This window comes from Spodoptera frugiperda, chromosome 29, assembly GCF_023101765.2.
Source record: "Spodoptera frugiperda isolate SF20-4 chromosome 29, AGI-APGP_CSIRO_Sfru_2.0, whole genome shotgun sequence".
NCBI classification, from domain to species: Eukaryota; Metazoa; Arthropoda; class Insecta; order Lepidoptera; family Noctuidae; genus Spodoptera; species Spodoptera frugiperda.
The window spans coordinates 13617529-13638830 of record NC_064240.1 but is presented as its reverse complement, the minus strand read 5'-3'; the positions used below and the strand labels follow the sequence as shown (position 1 = coordinate 13638830).

The following is a 21302-nucleotide window of genomic DNA, read 5'->3' as shown; positions in this document are numbered from 1 at the left end:
CGAGCCAACCTCACACCAACATTGATGGCTCCTTAACTTTATGCGTTCCCAGTCTCGTCGCCAATCCACTTTGGCCGCGACTGATTATTGTTTACCCAGGTATTATAGAATGGTTTTTACATTGATTTGTAATTTTCCACACATTTTATAAAACCTGCCTTGTTGTTGGGATGCTGCATTTGTTTAGATAACTACAAGCTTTTGGTTGACTTTCAACGCGTTGTTTCCGAGTATAAGGTTACACAATTACACCAAACTGTAATTCTCAAGAAACATGATCGTCCATCTTCTAGGTACCTACCATTGGGACCACTCGGAACGGTTACCCTATTAAGACTCGAATATCGCAAATTTCGAAAATTTCAGTTATTTTATGCACTTTAATATCAAACCACTTTTTTGTTTCAATTTTCAGGTTATACTCGTGAAACCAAGTATCTTATGTATTATTCTTTAATGCTTACAAAGACGTACACACATAGCATGAATGGATGGTGAATGGTACATTGACCAAAATTCATACGAAGCTAAATATGGTGCTTTTCAATATCTCGAATATAAAAAATAATTATTTGATCTCATTATGACCTATGTCATATACGTAATAATATAATGAAATGACTAAAAATATTTTTTAATAACTCATTTAACAAATGTAGGGCGGCGAGAGTGTTTCTTAATTTATTTATTTAATACCTACTAGCTTCCGCCCGCGACTCCGTCCGCGCGGATGTCGGTCTTCGCGTGGATGTTTTATTTCTTCATTTTGAGTAACTCTGACAACGACATCTTATAAATATCTATTGGACCCAAATACGGCTAGGCCCATATACTACTACAATTTGATGAAGCTGTGGAGTGGATCTGATGACGGAACCGAGAAGCAGTCGAGCAATGATCCCGTGTTTGGACTTAAATTATTTGTATTGATGAGAACTTTATACCTACAAAATGGGGTATGATTGTCATTAGTAGAGGGCTGATGATGAAGTAGTATGATAGCTTAGGGAACTCCTCAGCGGTTAACAGCAGCTAAATACCCGGTGTTTGAATAATTTGTAATAATGAGAACTTGTCACCCCATGTGGGTTATACGCAGTAAACCGAGTCTGTAACTCTGTACAGCCCTGCAGTACCTACTAAACTAAAAAAAAATGCGTTTAAAAAACAGACTTAAGAAACCAAAAACAAACAGAAGGTACAAACTTGGCTAAGTGAACAAACTATGAATTCTCTGCAAAAAATTTGAATTGATTGATAAAATACCTAATTACTAGATTATGCGGAAAGTGGGGGACAAAAAAGGAAATGGAAAACAAATACACATGGCCACAACGAAAGCTGAACTAACGTGTATCAATGGAGACAACTGACAGGAGTGACTGATTTCAATAATCCCAAAGTCACTATTCTTATGAGTGAATGAGAAAATCAGAGTGTAGGACCACATGAAAAAGAAGGAATAGTAATAGTGGCTCTTAACAAGAATTATAGAAGTGGTCCTTGACCAGGAAAAGGTTGCGAGCCACTGCCTACAGCAGGGGTTCAGCAGTAAATAGTTCGATTCCAATCGACCCAAGTAGGTACCTAAGTAGATAAGGGTCTTTATAGGATCTTTTACCTTATCTATTTAGGTGTTTTTTAATATTTACCCACACTGGGATGCATTACAAACATACAAGAACCCATAACAATAGGTGGATCACACAAAGACTTGTTCTGTGCGGGAGTCAAACCCGCAAGTGGTTGTGATTACCAACCACTGCGCGAACAGTGCATTACTTAAATCGAACTTAGAAATAGTTCTGTGTACAAACCATAATTATTATTTTTTATAGGTAAGTAAGTAGCTATATTATCTATACTTAAATAAAGGAAATTATTTAATCAGGCGTATGGCCGATATGAATACCCACGCGGTGGGTATAGGCAGACAGATTCAAGTGCAGAATAAAATATTTATAGGTAGGTTTATAGCAGGTAGTAGCGGACTGGAGGGCAAGAAGCTGCGATTTGTAGGTTGTATAGAGTACGGAGGAGAGAGGCGCGCGGCGGCGCAGCGCGGCCCGCGCTCCGGGGCCGGATGCCGGCCGGGCCAAACACTAGCCGCCACCCTCGCTACACCAGACGCGACATTCTGCGCGACTCTATGTCTACACATACTTGTTACAGCAACATCCAAGAGGTTTACTTATTTTCTGAGTGAAAAAACATTATACGTAATTACATATTATAGATATAAGGTTAGAAGGTATAAAGGTCATACACCCACACCACACGAGTGCTGCTCCAACCTAATAAACTTTTCACATAGAACTTTAAATCGTATGTCGTATGATGTACATATTTCATAACATCAATACAAAAAAGCCAACGGCGGGTGGCCACTGCGCGGTCCTTTTGAGTTTAGTTTAGGCGCCCGCACGCTGCAAGTGCGAGGACCACGTGTTTACTGCTTACGAAACAAAGTAGCATCGTATTCGTATTGACTATTTATGTACATTGTACACTCGCGGTGGCAAAAAGCTTCCACCTCGCGGCCGACGCGTCTACTGCGAGCTTGCACCTAGCGGACGCGCCGTAAGCGCGCTGGCAGCTAGCGGTAGCCGCAATTCGAAACAACACCATTGCAACAGACGACTAAGGCCGGGACTCCACCAAAGCGGAGACGAGACGAGCGGAGAGGAGATGTTTTTAAACAACCAATAGAATTGAGTTATTGACACGTCTCCTCTCCGCTCAGCTTCAGTGGAGATCGCTGTGCGGAGATGTGTAATATTTGTATGTCGCGATGGAAGCGGAGATGTGAGCTGTGCGCGGACGACGCGCAGTGGAGACGAGAGATGTGAGCGGCGTGCAGTGAGCGATGTCACCCTCCCCCCTCTCGCCCGCTAGCAACCCGCAGAACCCCGCGCGCGCGCCGGCCGGCCATCTTGCTAGTACCGTGCGCGCGAGCACAGCACACCGCACACATCTCCGCTTTGGTGGAGTCCCGCGAGCTGAAAAACATCTCTTCTCGCACAGCACACAGCACACCGCACACATCTCTGCTTTGGTGGAGTCCCGGCCTTAGCCGCAGGCGCATTCTCACCTACTGCCTTACCGGACACGAAAGTTTCGGGGCATGCCTGTTTTGGATTCAGTGGGAGGAAACGTCCACGACTCAGCACGGCGAGGATTTTTTAGGACTTGGGGCACTGACTTCTAAACTCTTTTTAATATTTAGTTAATGGAAGTTGGGTTTTTTAAACGTAGTTTTAATTTTCACCAATTAATTTGTGATACGAGTCCCATCTCGTGTGAGTCTATTGCCATAATATACTGGACACATTTTGAAATTCCGTGCTATTGCTGAAATCGAACCCGAGGTTTTTGGTAAAACAATTGCTTTACATTGTTCGCGAATTATCGTCATGGAGGTTCAAGAGTAGTAGGCAGGTAGTGGTGTTCCCGTGTTCCCCGTAGCAAGGAGAGCAGCGGGCGCGGCGGCGCGGCGGCGGCGGGGCGGGGCGTGCGTCCCGCGGCAGTGGCGCGAGTGTGGTGACGCGATGCGCTCGTTCGTGAGGGCGGCGACACTAGCGGCGCTGCTGGCGCTGGCGGCGGCCGCGGCGCGCCGCAGCGACCAGGACTTCGAGTTTGACGATGACACGGTGAGCTTCTTCCCGTGCTTCCCGTGCGCTGTGCGAGCTGCACGCGGCGCGGCCGGCCGAGACAATGTACATGGAGGCCCTGTCCTTGCAAGGAGTCTGGAACGTTTTCAAAATGCTTTAAACCAATATTCTTAGGTAGCCAAGTGTCCGCCAAGAGTTACCTACACTAGGTATTTCCCTATTTAATTTCAATGTAATCGCAATACGGATAGGTACCTAAAGTGCAACCCATGGGTTTGATTTTGATCGCTCGCTTATGTACCTACCTAACTACATAATTATAGGTCCATTGTGTAAAGCAGGAACCTGCCTATATTTGTATAGGCAAGTAGGTATATGCCTATTATAGGTACTTAGTATCATTATGGGTACATTGACTACATAATATACATACATACCGTTTGTGCTTAGGTAAGGCAATCAAAATGTGTAGGATAAGAAGGTAAGTACTAAGAACGTACCTTGAGAAATCGAGAACAACGGTACCTGTACTTAGGTAGCGTTGTTCTCAATTTGTACGATGTTTTCTATAACTAACTATTGGTAAACATGTTTGCTTCGATTTTAATTCGATAATAACTAGGTACATTTATATCGATTAGTTGTTGGGTAAGTATTATGCTTTCAGAGAGGAGTTGGTTGGCAAATATGTGGCACTGCAATAAGTGTAAAGCAGTAGTACAGCAGTACAGTAGTGACTGGGTGACTTACAGTGTGTGTTGTCCGGCAGGACGCGGCGGGGCCGGGCGGCGGCGCGCACTCGCGCAGGCCGAGCCGCTACGTGTACGACCCGCACAGTGAGTTTCGCATGCACTTGCATCTCATTCATATACCAACAATACACATCCTACTACTTCCTAGGTACGTACATTCTGGTACATGCAGGTAAACTAATTACATTCCAACGAATCACTATGTAGGGTAAGTACTTCACTAAAGTCTAAGTAGATACTAGTGATGTAACGAATATTCGCATTCACATTCGCAATTTTTAATGCGAATATTGAGAATATGAATGTCATGAAAAAATTTAGTTTTTCATTACTAAGTAAAAAAAAGTGAGGAACTTACATTCCACGGAGAAATATAGGTACATACATATTGTATTGTACTGTCTATTTAGTATAGAGAATAATCAACATTTCACTCTTATTTTCGGTCGACAGTTTAATCGGAAGATAACGGTCTGTAAGTTCGAGCAAAAAAACCGACACACCGGCCGTGGGTTATATTACACGAACCATTTCGGGCCAAGTTCGACCCACCTATAACTCAAAATCTATTTTATCTACGCATATGAAATTTCTAGTATCTGTCGAGATCTACTTACTTATCTAAAATACAAAATTTCATTAATGTACCTATTGTAGATCTTGAGATATTGACGTCAGAAAATCGCTATTTTTACTATACACTCACTGACTGACTCACTCACTCACTCATCAAAAACCTAGACCACTTCCAATGGTCGTATTGACTTGAAATTTGGCATGGAGGTAGGTCTTTAGGTCAAGGTAAAGGAAAAAATCTGAAAATGGCCAAGGGTGAGTCGGTTTTAAAAATAATGAAGGTGTAAATTCATACCCCTAAGGAACTAAAACAAAAAAATTATCTATATCTTCCAATGGTCGTACCGACCTAAAATTCGTTAGGAAGGTTTGTATTTAGTCAAAGTAAAGTAAAATAAGAAAAAAAGAAAATAAACCCCACCACATATAAATAAACACCACCATAAATGAAATCCCACCCAAAACATAAATGTGAAAGGCTGCCAAGTTCGATAATATTGGAATGCTTCGCCTATAAAAGAAGTGAGATCTAAATAAGTACCAAGTTCCATACACAGACCTCAGTTAAAAATGATATAACTTGGCAAGTTTTAATAGAAAATTATATACTTGACTCATTGCGTTTAATAGGTTTATAACAAAGTGTGTGAAAACTTGCCAACTTGTTATATCATTTTTAACTGAGGTCTGTGTATGGAACTTGGTACTTATTTAGATCTCACTTCTTTTATAGGCGAAGCATTCCAATATTATCGAACTTGGCAGCCTTTCACATTTATGTTTTGGGTGGGATTATTTTTTTTAACATTGTCCCACATGATTTATCCTGTGTCGTGGGTGCGTTTACAAACATACATACCTACAAGTTCACACACATCACACATGACACCCAGACCCGAAACAACAATTCGTGGATCACAAAGTGTTGTTCCGTGCTGGAATCGAACCTGCTACAAGTTGCGAGGGAGCCAGTTATCCAGCCACCACGCCGACCGTGCAGTCAAATATATTTTTAGGGTACCTACCTTTGTAATAAAAGTGACATATACCTACGTGGCACGAAGCCACGTATATGTCACTATATTATTTATTATAAAAAATTAAATGAATGAAATGTATGTAAATCAAGATGAAAATCTTCGAACATTAGTTTGTTGTGGTTCTTTCCTCTAAAGACCACTACAGAATCAACTTGCACGGTTCTCTCACATTATCCTCTATTTCATTGTCTGGACTTTAAAAAAGACTATGACCACAGAATAATAAGTAAACTATGACCTCTGAGTTTGTTTCGGCATTTCTTCTCAGAGTAGTCGGATAGGAAATGCCGGCCTCATCTAGCTATTTGAAATATTGACGTGTAAAAGTGTTATTTTATAACCTACTTACTATCGTTTATAGTTAAATATGAATACATAGTTTATAGAATTAATTATTGAAATAGGTTGAGTTTGTTTAACGGTTACTGTAACTGTTCTAATATGGATTAAAACTTAATTCAAATATATTAAAAATAGCTTTTGCCCGCGACTTCGTTCGCGTGGAATAGTGACTTCCGGCAAATTTTTGGTTTTAACCACATAGTTCCCGATCTCGCGGGTTCTCTTCAAAAATGAGATGTGGAAGATATTCCAGGGAACTCTTCAAAAATCAACATAATGAGCTCTGCGTTTGAATTTAATAGATGTATACTCACTTAGGGCATTGAAAAAATAGTTTAAAAACGGAGTTAAACTAACTTAAAACTAAAGAAAGCTACGAATTACGAATTTATAACAATTAAAAAAGAAATTATATTACAACCTATCCTCTATGCTATAATAACCAAGCTTAAACTAAATAATTTAAAAGAAACGACTTAAATCTAATCTAATTAATTTATAAATTAGACTTACAATTTTATTAAAAAAACTAACTACAGTAACTACTAATAATCGATATCAAACTAAACCTACGTTAAATAGTTTAACCAAAAAACCAGGAAAACCCAACAAATAAACTTATTAATTGACAAATACAACGAAACCAATTTAAAATATACGAAACAGCAGGACCACTACAAACAAATAATCATACGACTGATAATACACTTTTTCTACGATAGTACCGAAGCGCTCGGCCGATACCCAACCAAATGAATGTAACGAAACCATAGCGCGATCTATTTCGATCCCAACGCCATCTATCGAGGATAAAGACAACTTGGATTATTTATTTATACTCCGTTCGGGCATTTTCTTTGTACTAAAAGTTTAATTATATTGATATTATTTTTTTCATACCTTTTTACTATTTATTTACTTTTTTTCGATGAATTAAAACAATAACATGAACCGAAGTCGTGTAACGATCGACATAGAATGGGCATTGTTCAAAAAAAATAACCTTGTGTTTTTATTGAATTTTTCGATAATATAGACCATTTAAAGAAACTAATTTGAATATTTTGATAAAAGGATCAGAAACCACGTCAAAAATATTTTTTTAAGATTTTCAAATTTTTGATATGGGTGACGTCATCATAAGGCTCAGAACGATAGTATCTGTGCCATAGTGTGGTTGCATTAAAAAAGTACAACTGTCAATAATAGCTGTCTGAATAGAACTGTCAATAATAATAACCTTAAAATAAGCTGTAAACAATAAAACATGTGATAAAACGTAATTTAACATATGATATGGACAATAATGGGACTGATAATATCATAGGAGTCTATTACTTCTGTGGTACTTACATTAAAATGATCTTCGCGACAATACATAGTATAAACTTTGTAATATTCCGCACCAGCTTCTCGACACCACTTCTCTTGTAAGTCTTCCCTATTGCGAACGAAGATTTTGTTTGGACAATTTTTACAATTACTGCTGCAACTTGGAACAAAGCACTTTCTGTATTCCATTTTCACTTTATGCAGAAGAAACTTAGAATTTGAATCTTTGTATATTTTGTAAACAAAACCGAAACAAACTGTCATGACATTTATATTTGACAGTTGTAGGCTTGACTTAAAACTTTTTAATTTTTGAAACATGAGGCAACGATACTAATTTATACGTCCTATTATGACGTCATTTGAAGGACAAGCAAGGTCAACCGTATTTTAACGAAATATCAATAAATAATAAATATTTTAAATTATTAATTAGTCCATAATGATTAGTAAGTCTATTCCTCGAAATGGTTTTTCAATTACGATATTTTATAAATTATGAACAATGCCCATTATCTATACTCCGTTAGAGCATTTTCTTTGTACTAAATGTTTTATTATATTGATATTATTTTTTTCATACCTTTTTACTATTTATTTACTTTTTTTCGATGAATTAAAACAATAACATGAACCGAAGTCGTGTAACGATCGACATAGAATTATTTATAAATAATTTATTTCTTATTTTTATTTTTTGATTTTTGAAATAAAAATATATATATGTCCTTTTTAAGGTTCTAAACTATATCTGTACCAAATTTCAACCAAATCCGTCAAATAGTTGCGGAGATTAATGGTATAAGCATAGAATGTTCGACGTGATTCTTTAATTTGACATAACTTTTTTATTTATGAACCGATTGACATGAAACAAACACTAAATGTAAATTTAAGCATCCCACAATATATTCGTGAAAACCGCATCCAACTCGGATCAGCCGTTTCTGAGATTAGCGCGCACAGACGAACAGACAAACAGACAAACAGACAAACAGACAAACAGACAAACAGACAAAAAAAAAGTTAATTACATTTTTGGGTTCGACATCAACATAACAATAACCCCTGCTATTTTTTTTATTTTTATTTTCAATGTACAGACAGCACTTTTCTACGATTTTATTATATGTATAGATTAATTAGTTATATTGGACTGTATAAAGAATTACTTCCAACTGTAGAATGTTCGAAGTCGCAAAAGTGGCAAGTCTCTTCAAATATACAATTTTTAACTAACTACGTTTGTATAAATATTAAATAATCTACTGAATGGAAAGCATGTAATAGCTGGGATACATTTAATAATGGTTACCCTGCTAAGAAAGTGAGAAAGATACAGATACAATAGGTTGGTTTCATGAAGGTAACCATCCATGTTGTGCTTTGACAGTTCTTGTTTATTTTCTTTAATGCCATCCGGTATTCCAATATCCCACAAAAACATTTCATGTTAAATGTTGCCAAGACGAGACCATATAGCTCGCACTGTCAAAAAGTAATCAGATCTAGTGTGGAGCCAAGTTTGTAACACTACATGCCCAGCCCTAAATCGATAAGCCCTAATTTTACACTCAAGTTACGGGGAATACTACAGCCATAGCTCGTACTGCGTAGTTCGTAGTGCGTAGCAGGGATTTCCCGCTATAATCTCGTAGGCGTGCAAACTGTGGACGTAACTGGCGAGTCGGCCACACGGACGTTTTGCTATTCGTCATATGGGCTTGAGCTTACCGGTTTGTGTTGCAGATTCGCTGTGTCGCTCCCTGGTGTGCAAGAAGCGCGAGGTTTGTGTGCTGCGGGACGCCTTCACTGCACTCTGTGCTACCAAGAAGGATATCTTACGGCGAGGGTAGCTACCATCTGTCTGTTAATGAATGATGATGGCCATCGGTCGGTGGAGCTAGTTACGATATCTGCATTGTTGGACAGTGACGTGCTAGTGGCCGCGAGCAGCGCGGGCGGCGCGTGGGAGGGCGACGCGCGCGACGCCGGCGACTGGGAGCGCGACGACAACAGCGACGACGACGTGTTCTACGACACGTCCGCGCACGACGCCGACGTCGACCCGGACCTCGACACTGAAGATGCCAAGCGGTGAGCGGTCCCAATACTTTACAATGGAGGGCTCGATGCACATGGACCCTTGGGTGCATGACATACACAAGTAAACACATAATATATCGTAAGACTGCGACCAGCCACCGCGAGAGTAAAGTATCATTCTTTAAATATTCGTTAACATAACTGCACCAGGCCAGCTAGCCAAGCGTAGATGTTACTATATTCTCTTTATGGGAAGGCCTTTTGTCAGTTCGTTTCAGGCGGATATCTTTCAGTTAAATTCCACATATTAAATTTGTTTCGGCGTGAAGTTGCCTTTGATTCTACTTATATAAAAACCAAAGTTTAAAGTGCACATCAAAAGTAGGCCAAAATCGGCATAAAGTTGTCAGTTATTGGAAATGTAACCGACATTTCGGAAAGTAGATGCCGACGGGAATTAACTGCCTTTGGCGGAGCATAGACATTCCTGGCTTTTGTTGGCATTGAGTTTGTTGTAAGTCGGCAATACACGGCGTTCGACCATACATTATCTAAGATGGATCTGTGTGATACTGGTTCGTGCCACTCAACAACTGTGTCTGCATACACAAAGACGTTTGCAGATCATTGATGTGTAGCTAAAAGAGTGTCGCTGAGAGTAGTGACTCCTGAAACTGTTTATAAAACCGAGCAGCCGTCGGTGAGCATCGTCGGTTAAAGACGTGAGTTTATGCTACGTTTTGTAGTTTTGTAGCGATGTATAAGTAGCGGCGTGTGGTCCAGGTGCGTGGGCTGCGGCGGCCGCGCGCGCGCCCAGTTCCTGTGCGGGTCGGACAACCGCACGTACTCGTCGCTGTGCCGGCTCGACCTGCACAACTGCGTGCGGCGCGGCGCGCGGCCCGTGCGGCTCGCCTGCCGCGGCTTCTGTCCGTGCGCGCCGGGCGCCGCGACACGCGCGTCCGGCGCCGCAGGCCGCACGTCGGGCGCCGCGAGCCGCGCGTCCGGTGCCGTGCCGCGCGCGCCCCGGCGCCGCGCCCGATTGCGCTCGCGCCCCGACCACTACGATGTAAGTCTACCCTGTTGTATGACTCTACACTGCCGCTGTATACAGTATGTTAGTACAGAAGACTGCCTCGCGTTGGTCCTGTGGCCGCATGTGCCGACTACAGGACGAGCGATGTTTTGTTTGGTAACAATTTTAACTTCACGTCTTCAGAGCAGAAATATCTACAGAATAAGATACAATGATTAAACATCTAAATAATAAGCTAAAACCTGTTTGTATTTATCGAGGGCGCCCTACACTGTTACCTTGGTCTCCATATTACCTACTGGAAATTAAATAAGATGCAATAAGTAAGTTTCATAGTACCTACTGCTAACGATCTTCCCCAGTTCTTAACAAATCGTATGAAACAGTAGCAGCTAAGGAGTAACGAATAAAGCCTTTTACCAAAAAAATTATTGTTACTTTTGATTATTCTCAGGGTAGTATCCTCGGACCCATTGTCTTTCTTCATAGTTTACGTTTCGGATTCTGTCTGTCTGAGTGTGAATAGCACTATTGACCATATTTAGTTAGTTGTCATGGTTTTTTTTATTAATAATAAATTTTTTATTGTAAAAATTTTATTTTTATTTCTTAATCATAAATATTTTTCATTGTATTTGGGTAGGACTGGCGGCGACGAAAATCTGAGGCTTCACACAATGAAGTATTACCGGAGAGGCAGACGAGGCGGCGGCTCTCACAAGGTGATGCTTCTATTTACTGACATAATAGGTGTGTAATGTGTTGGATTATATTATGTGTCGACTATTACATTTTAATAATTGCAGGATCCGAAGGCTGCGCACTGGACAAAATGGCGAATCGACTTCTAGACTGGTTCTCGGTATTAATGGACGAAGCGGGAGCGACGGCACCGCCGGCGGACGGTTAGTATTCGACCGGCTCGCGCCGAGTCCCGCGACACTAGTAGTGACGTCACGGCCCCGCAGGGTTCCCGCGCGACTGCAAGCCCGAGGTGCGCTGGATGTTCGCCCACCTGGACACGGACGGCGACGGCCTGCTGTCGGCCGCCAACCTGTACGCGCTGCGCCACGACGAGCGCGAGCGCTGCCTGCGGCCCTTCCTGGCGTCGTGCGGCGGCGGGGGCGCGGGCGCGGGGGCGCGGGCGGCGTGTCGCGCGCGGAGTGGTGTCGGTGCCTGCGGCGCGCGGCGCGGCCGTGCCTGGCGCTGGCCCGTGCCCACGCGGGCGGCGCGGCGGCCGGCGGGTACGTGCCGGCGTGCGACGCGCGCGGCTTCTACCGGCCGCGGCAGTGCCACGCCGCGCTGGCCGTGTGCTGGTGCGTGGACCCGCACGGCCAGGAGCTGCCCGGCTCGCGCACCAAGGGCGCGCCGGCCTGTCCCGGTACGTACGACGCGGATGGTGCGATACACGCAGACTTTATTCGCTGTCCTTTCGGAAGTGTGTCTTCAAAAAGGAAAGAGATACTGTATTCCAAAGATGGTTTCCTTGTGTATGTGATATTGATCGTGTGATACGAGTGGTGTGATAATAAATCATGCCCGTCAGAGCTCACTGCTGACCGATGACCTATTCTCATACGAAGAAAGTTTGAACATGAATGACCACGCTAACTTAGTACATTGGGGATTTCAAAGTTGGAACAGTACGTCAGCGTGCCACACACAGTACGTGGACGCGACGTGTCTATTAAAGTTGACGTATGTAGGAATGAGATCCAAGTCGCAACGAAGCAACGTTAAATACCTGACTATCGTTTATAAAATTAGTAAGGAAGTTACAAAGTTTACAAGACACGGAACCGTATTTTTATAATGTTAAATTAGGTAGATGAATCGATATTTGACAACAATTCGAGAGCTCATTTGTAACACATAGTGAGTTTGATTACAGGTGAAAAGTCATCGGAGGGCGTAGAGGGTGTGGAGGGTGCAGAGGGCGGGGAGGGCGGGCAGGGTGTGGACTCGGGCGCGCCGGCCGACGACGAGGACGGCGCGGGCAGCGGGGACGCAGAGCTACACTTCTAGCCGCTCCACAAGCTAATTGTAAACACTACAATTAGAAATATTCACTAAAAATCTCGAGATCATCTGTATTTCATATTTATTTGAATATTATGACCGTGACACAATCAAGCTTGCGGCCAAACAGTGTACGATGTACGTTCACCTGACCGCGGGCGAGCGTTCGTTAATAAGTAACGAAACTAGTATCTGCTCTCTAGTGGTGGTGCCAAGGGCGTAAAGCTAAAAAGCTGGAGCACAAGATGATTTCCTCAGTGGTTATCTTTATCAGGTAACTCAGGCCCCTTTGCTCATCTATAAGTTGGTGGCGTGTCCTCTACACGTCTCCCTTACAAAATATTATGAAATTGAATTAGTTCAGCGTGCGTCACTATGTATCGATCCAGAATAACATTACTACCTATATTTGTGTATAAATAGGTAAAGACATTTTAACTGTAAATTAACACAAATAAAATTATAGGTACTTAGTCATATACATAAATATTATACAATATTATATATTAGCGTGTAAGTTTATAAGAAGGGCCTGTTTCGTGGCTGTGGCGCGCACATTCATAGGTCGCATACAGTAGGTACTGCTGTCCAAGTTACAGGTTACAGGCCCGACTTAGGTTCAGTATGCTTCCGTTGCCAAGACCCCGCTATAATTAGTAAAACAATGTGTACTTACCTATTTAGTAATTATAATTAAATATATCTGTTACCGTATAACATAGATTCTGCCTTTGTTAGAGATTCAAACAGAATAGGATATGCCTTGGTTGTAAGCATGACGCGGAAGTAAAATTAGGTGAATTTTAAATTAGACTACCTATTCCTATTTTCCTTGACTACTTATATACGTATGTACCTAGACAGCAATGGCAAGATGTAACTAAATAGGTCATGGTTGAACTTAGTGTGTTATGTATCCGCATGTTGTCTCCCGTGGATACACCATTTAGTCGTGGAACATCTTGATCACTGTTCTGCTGCAACACTGCGAATAATAATTGGCCTAAGAAAATAGATAGTCTATTCATTGATATGTAACCGTCCCCCTAAACATCTGCAATTTACTGTTTAAATATTAATAAGTGTAGAACTAGATCACTACTAAGGTAGGTAGATAGGTACTCGCCTACCTACTTAACTTTTTCAAATGCAAATTTATAGAAGCAAAGAAGAAGTACCGAAAATTGTTTGATTGATTGATTACAAATAAAATTAATTATTGTTTAATTTTTTTTTTTGTGTATTTACCTTCACGACTTTCCAGGGCCAGAATTGATCAAAAGGGGCTGGTGGGACTGGGTCAACGCCAACTTGACCATGATAACGACAAAGACATTTTAATACACACTTTAAATATTGCCAACATTAACCCCACCCTGGACTGATGTATAAGGGAATATATTTTTTTTGTATTTTTTAAGTTTTATTTTTTGCTGTCGACACTTACTCGAAACTAGTAGAGCTTTTCTCAGTATATTTACGCGAGTAAACCATTGTACGTAGCCCCTAGTATGTGTATCTAGGTACCTGAGATTTGGCCGTGTTTGGTGTTGGTCTAAGCTAGCAGGTACCTATGTATACATTCACTGTACACAGTAATACTAACTCTACTAACCTTTCATAAGTACCTATTATACGTCAGAAAATAAATAAATCTCGGGGCTCTGGGAACTTGAACTAAAAATTATGGATACCTACAAGCTCTTTTCATTACCTACTTACTTTTTAAGTACATAGTTATTGTTTAAGTAAGTACCTAAATAACGTAAAAATTTCAAGCGATTTTGGCCAAACATGAAACAAGACAGTACCAAACACTAATGTCTTGTCTATTCGAGGTATTTTATTCCGAAAAGTTAGACTCATTCGAGAAACTTACCTAATACAGATGATAGCTACTTAAATTCTTGTTAACACAAATACCTTTGTAGGTTGAGTGGTCGCAACGGCAACTGACAAAAATGGGGGTTCGATCCCCTTACGAGGCAATTTTTGTACTTTCAGTTTTAGAAAATTCTCAATAGGTGTATTATTACTGTCAGTCAGATAGTGAGGTGTGTGGTGCACATAATAATACGATGCGCTCCTGTCCGAGGATGCAGACACTTCATGTTTCTTATGAATATTTTGTAATTAGATTTATTTATAGATTCATAATTATTTTAAGTTGTAAGTACGTACAAATAGCATTTAATCACATTAGTTAGAAAATTATTTGCACTTTTTTAAGTCTGTCACTGTACTCTAATAAATAAAGATGTACTTAACTTATTGATTTTTCTTTATAACCTGCATTTGAATATTTTTCCCCGTAATGGAGAAATGTAAGCGATACTTCTGATAGTCCTGAAGGGAAACATCGTGAGGAAACCAGGACTCGCTGGGCTATTTTTTAACAGTCAATTGGAACTTTTAAAGTGAGCTGGATCACATTCTCGTTCATCATTGGTTGAGATTATCCTCAATACCAATAGTATGGCAAACCGTGGTCAAGTTAACTTCGTTCTTTTGAATTGGGAGTTACAGACTAGCCCAGCTGGTTTGAAATGATCAACCCGTCTTTAGCAAGCATGATTATTAAAGCTCAAACCATGTTACATGTTCTTGTTGTAATGCTGAACTACTGGTAATTAATTGTTTCAGAATACACAACCACCAGCATGCCTCCTGTCACATAACATTAGAACCATTCAGAGTTATGTCATGATTGTGGTCATTATTCTGTTGTGCTTACAATAGAGTATTCCTTGTCTGAATTAAGTAAGACTAAAGTTTAAGTTGCAACATACTCTTATTTGCATTCTGTGAGATAACAAATACAACAGTAATGAACACTACATTTTAGATGCTGATAAAAAACACTTTATTATAACATTAAATTAATTATTTCACGACTATCATTACTTTAATCGGGTTAGTTACTTTTTAAGGTAGTTACTATAAGTATTTGGCGTCATTCTTACAAATTTACCTATAGGTTATTTAGGATATTCGAATACTTACACTATAAGGATAAAAAAACAAGAGATAGATGAACATCGCTTAATGAATATAATTACATGCTCTAAATAAATATACAATGTACTAGCGTCACTTTGATTTACTTTTCTTCTTCGTCTTTAAATTTTCCTCCATAAAATGGGATGTTGGCGCAGAACAGCTTCCAGTCCGTGAAGTAGAGGAGACCAGTGAAAGCCGCACCTCCAAAGCCGACAGCCGATGTAGCGAAAGACGCTGCGATCTCCACGTGCTTCTTTCCCAAACGCCCCAACATTTTGTTCAGTATATAATTTCGTTCGTTTCAAACTTTGAAGATGTATCGCACTTTTGTGGTTACGTAAATCTGTAACTATGTTACTTTCCAGTGCAATGGCAATAGTTGATTGACATTTAATGATTTGACAGTTGACAGTTTGCACATCATGACACTATGACTAGTAAGTAGTCTGATCCTATTTAGTAGGCTCTACATATTACATCATTTTTCACAAATGTTTACTAAAACGTAAAAAAGATTTTTGGTGTCAATGTCAATAAAATTATTATTAATATTATCGACAAAAAGATCGGCCTCTAAGATGACCCATTGACTAAGATTAACGATAAACTGAAATTCAAACATTGTAAAACAAACAAATAGAGTTAATTTATTATTAATTTTTATTTTAACATATAATATTTTTGTATTTTGCTAATTGGCATTTCTTTTTGTCAAACAATGAGTTAATTTTAGAACGTTTAAGTTGATGCCAATGCCATCCAAAGGTTGTGGTTGATGTCAAATGTAAAAATGACAGTTTGTAAAAGTAAATTGAATTCTACTATTAGAAGGGCTTCTGTAAATAAATAAATAATTTGAATTAAATTTTACATTAGCCTTCTAAAAGAAAGCTCGTCTAGAACTGAGATAGTGTGCATAACAAGAGTTCGTCTTTGTGTGGAAGTTCCGGTGTAGCTCTTGCGGTACTGCGGCGGCGGCGCTACCGCAATCAATCACGGTGTTCGCAATGTGGGATTCGTCAGCGTTCTTGGGTGCGCTTACACCCAAGTTCTACGTCGCACTCACGGGCACCTCTTCGTTGATCTCCGGTCTAATCCTGATCTTCGAGTGGTGGTATTTCCGCAAGTATGGCACGTCATTCATCGAGCAGGTGTCGCTCACGCACCTCGGGCCGTGGCTGGGCGGCGGCGGCGCGGCGCCGGAGCCGGACGCGGCGGAGTGCAAGGTGTGGCGCAACCCGCTGTCGCTGCTGCGCGGCGCGGAGTATGGCCGCCTGTGGAGCGCCGCGCGCCGGGCGCCGCTCACCTACTACGACATGAATCTGTCGGCGCAGGAACACCAAGCTTGGTTCGGCTGCGGAGCTGAGGTATTGCTCTTGCCCACCTGATGTGTCCACTGTCCAGTCTGTTTGAACATCCTGGCACAAGTTATGCTAAGCATCTTTGCTCCAACTATAGGCATTTATCCGGAGCTGCGGACTACCTAGCGGGTTTACCGGGGCTCCGGCTCGAAAAGCAGGAGAAGGAACGGGGTGGTTTTTAGTCAGCAAGAGTCTGACACTCCCTCTCACCTCACCCAAGGCGGGAGAAGTAATTTGGATGAGTTTCCGCCCTAAAATAAAAAAATAAAAAAACTATAGGCATTTGGAGTAGTATTACTTATCAGAAAATATGAATATTTTTTATAACTAATTTGTTGATATGGAGAATTTAAAATTTTTTAAAAGGGTAATGTCAGCCCCATGATCGAATACAAAAATAAAACCAAAGTACTACAATGAAATAGTTAAACCTGTAAATGGTTTAGCTTAAATCTAGTGTTGGAGGCATTATTCATACCTTACTAAATAAATAAGACTGAGTGAACTGTGACTTATTGATAGGTAAGCTTGCATTATTAATGTATTGCATGTAGAAATAATAAGGGCTAGTTATTCAGGACATACTTACAACAAATTTTGATGTTAGTCAAAAGTATGATTGTATTCTGTTACAGTTAACTCTTGTTAATTCAAACTTTCGATAACCGATTCAAGCCTGTATAATTCCAAGTATCTCAAGGTCCCTAGACAATATCTTTATATTTACAAGTCTAGCAATATTTCTTTATACACTTGGTAATTCGAATGACAATGTCAATTCTATGCAATGAAATGACTTGTTAATTAAAACTTCATCAGCATCAAACTCTCAACAATTCAATGTTGCAGAGATAAAGGGTTTATCGAGTTTCGAATGAATGAGAGTCAACTGTGTAATAAATATAAATGTAATAGAGTTATGGCAATTTGAGTTGTCAAAAATTAAAAATGAATAAACGAAACTGTTACTTTATTAGTTGAGTAGTGCAAGCATAACTGTTTCTTACTTAATTTATCAAACTACATTAAATATGCTAAATAAAGGACTAATGTATTAGAATAAATTGTTTGATGTAATTACAACAAACCAGTAGACTAGGTACTATGTGTTCCACATTTCTGCATTTTGTATTACACTCTGAGGAAGGTTTTTTGTTTGAATGAATTTTATTTTATGAATTTATGAATTCCACTATGTCAAATTGGCACAGACAAAGCATTGGATAATAGTTAACTATTTCTAGTTATTTTGTTTTATTTCTACTGCTTCCTTTCCTGAAAGAAACTCAAACTTTATTGTAATTATTTTCTTAGCAAGGTGATTTGAGAAATTAGTATGTTATAGAATGGATGATTTGGTTCTATGAAATTTCACCTTATTTTTTAAATAAAATTGGTAAAGGCTAGTTTCAGCAACAGCATAGGTTTTAGTAGAAAATAACAATATGAATCGGTAAGAATTAAACAGCGGGCGGTCCGGTCCTCGGCAGGGCCCCGCGGAGGAGGCCATGGCGCGCGCCTGGCGCGAGCGCGAGCCCGGCGCGCGTGTGGCCGCCGCGCGCGCCGCGCTCGCACTGCGCAGCGACTGCGCCGCCGCGCTGCTGCTGCTGGCCGAGGAGGACGCGCCCACCGTGCACGAGGCCGAGCGCGTGCTGCGGCGCGCCTGGCGCGCGGCCGAGCAGGCGTGGCGCGCGTCGGCGGCGGCGGGCGCGGCGGCCGAGGCGCGGCGCGACGCGGCCGTGCTGGCGCACGTGAAGCGGCGCGCGGCCATGTGCGCGCGGCGCCTGGGCCGCCTGCGGGACGCGGCGCGCCTGTTCCGCGAGCTGGCGCGCGACGCGCCGCCCGCGCTGCACGCGCTGGCGCTGCACGAGAACCTCATCGAGGTGTTGCTGGAGCAGAAGGCCTACGCCGACGTGCAGGTCACTACTGACTCTCCGACCTCCGCATGCAGTGGGACTGTGCATTCTGGTTACCTGATTTTACGATGTTCGGTGTATTGTCAACGACTTATTTCCTAATTAATAATTATTAATACACCGGTACTTCGCTACTTACAGCGAAAGACGCAACTACGTAATGCACGTCACCATCATGTAATCTCGAATAATCAAATCTAGAAAATTCACTATTCTGAATCACTTGACAATGAATGCGCGTTTTTGCGAAAAATGAGTCGCCAAATTCACGCGATCGTTTTTAACAGAGTAGGTATGATAGGTCCTAGTCCCACTTTTTTCGTCGTAAACGTTTCGATTGCGTGAACTGTCTGCTTTTTGTTTGCCTTAGGTATTTGCCTGTTTGCATAAACTACCCTTCCTATAGTCGGGTAATAAGTATCCAAGAAATCACCGCTGCGCAATGCATGAGACCAAGTACAAAACCAATGGTCCATTTTCTCCTGTGTGAGAATCTTCAGTTTAGACTTACCTATGACGTACATACATACATTACCTCACGCCTGTCTCCCATGGGGGTACGAATAGACAATTTAATGCCAATTCTTGAAAATACTAAATGCTTACATAAAAACGGGTAAAAACCGTTGCGGTCTTAACCTTAGAGAACCACGAGCGAGACGTGTGGTAAGAGATTCAGGAAGTAATTAGAATGTAGATACTGACGTGCGGCAGGCGGTGCTGGCGCGGTACGACGACGTGGGCCTGCCGCGCTCCGCCTGCGTCAGCTACACGGCCGCGCTACTGCGCGCGCGCGCCGCCGCCGCCGCCGCCGCCGCCGGGCCGGCCGCGCGCCAGGCCGCCGAGCTGGCCGCGCTCGACGCCATGCGCCGCGCCATCGACTTCAACCCGCACGTGCCCGAGTACCTGCTGGAGCTGCGCCCGCTCACGCTGCCGCCCGAGCACGTGCTGCGGCGCGGCGACAGCGAGGCGCTGGCCTACGCCTTCTTCCACCTGCGGCACTGGCGCGCCTGCTGCGGCGCGCTGCGGCTGCTGGGCGCGGCGTGGGCGGCGGCGGAGCGCGGCGCGGGCGCGGGCGCGGCGCCGGCCGCGGCGGACCGCGAGCTGCTGCCGGCGCACCACGCGGGGTCGGGGCTGGCGCGGCGGCGGGCCCCGGCGCTGCTGCCGCTGGCGGCGGCGCTGTGCGCGGCCACGGCGCTGCTGGCGCTGCTGGCGCACCGCTGGCCGGCGCAGGCGCACGCGCTGGCGCGGGCGGCCGCGGCCGGGCTGGACCCGCGCCGCTTGCACACTCTGCTCGCCTGCGTGTGAGGAGCGCGAGTGATCTGTCTGCATTTAATTATCTACTAATAATAAAGTCTTAATCGCCTATTTGTAATGCGTATTATTTCGTTAATACCTATAGATTTTTTTTTATTCGGTCTTACATTATAAATAAATAAATAAATACAGATTGTATGTGTGTATGTTTCTTACCTATATATTCTATTATGTCAAAACGGAATCAAGCCCTGATCTATGGATCATCAGGGTGAAGAACAGGGTTAGATTATGGTCTGGAATACTACATAAACTACTTTCTATACCACGGGAACTAGAGCGAAGCTGCTGACAAAAACTGGTCAAAACAATGAACGACATAACATACTTAGGCCCGGCGCCCATTTATCGGCATCAGCACGACTGAGGATTTTAGGTGGCATATAACAATATACATTAACATAATGATAATAAAGTTGAAATTTCCATTATATATGATCGTAATAACAAAAATACCACTTCGGTATGCTTGAGGCTGCTGTATCGGCAGCCTTAACCGATTCGTTGCGGATGGCACGACAGGCGTGCCATCCAATTTTTACATATGGCGTATGACACGCGTGTCGTGTCATTAAATGTCTTTTATCTCGCTCAAATCGAAATTTCTCGAGGTGCTTCTTGAAAAAAAGAAAAAGAACATTTTATTCTGTACATGGCTGATGGCACAATAGGCGTGTCATCAACTGATATGGCGCTAGACACGACTGTCGTGTCACGAAATATTTGTTCGTCGCCACGCATAAAAGTGCACCAAAATGGGCGTCGCAACGAATCGGTTAAGAATGCTTCGGCATCCTTCGGTACTCCGCCGGCACCGAGGCACCACTCGGGGATAGCTTGCCCTGCGGGGCGAGGAGACGCCGAGGACGGTGCGGCTTGCAAAAGGACGCCTCGTCATCCCTAAGAACTTTGCAGCATGCCAAAGCATAGTTTCCGACAGTGTGCGCTTGCATGTAG

At 42.3% G+C, this 21302-nt stretch overlaps 3 protein-coding genes across 3 annotated transcripts; 2 read left to right on the top strand and 1 right to left on the bottom strand.

Annotated features, from left to right (window-relative positions):
* The first annotated feature begins 3485 nt into the window (after window positions 1-3485).
* LOC118268520 (proteoglycan Cow) lies at window positions 3486-15022 on the top strand. The gene is given in 10 exon segments (XM_035583054.2): window positions 3486-3650; window positions 4381-4447; window positions 9403-9505; window positions 9586-9750; window positions 10483-10765; window positions 11376-11454; window positions 11539-11637; window positions 11701-11873; window positions 11876-12113; window positions 12624-15022. Coding segments are annotated over 10 exon segments (1443 nt in total). The 5' UTR covers window positions 3486-3548; the 3' UTR covers window positions 12758-15022.
* Window positions 15023-15779: 757 nt separating this feature from the next.
* Window positions 15780-16147, bottom strand: LOC118282015 (cytochrome b-c1 complex subunit 10). The gene has a single exon (XM_035602884.2). The coding sequence runs from the start codon at window positions 16023-16025 to the stop codon at window positions 15852-15854; it is 174 nt and encodes a 57-aa protein (XP_035458777.1). The 5' UTR covers window positions 16026-16147; the 3' UTR covers window positions 15780-15851.
* A 126-nt stretch (window positions 16148-16273) lies between these two features.
* LOC118282014 (protein ST7 homolog) lies at window positions 16274-20396 on the top strand. The gene is made up of 3 exons (XM_035602883.2): window positions 16274-17118; window positions 18603-19031; window positions 19743-20396. Exons 1-3 carry the CDS (start codon window positions 16759-16761, stop codon window positions 20334-20336), a joined length of 1383 nt encoding a protein of 460 aa, XP_035458776.1. The 5' UTR covers window positions 16274-16758; the 3' UTR covers window positions 20337-20396.
* The last annotated feature ends 906 nt before the right edge of the window (window positions 20397-21302 follow it).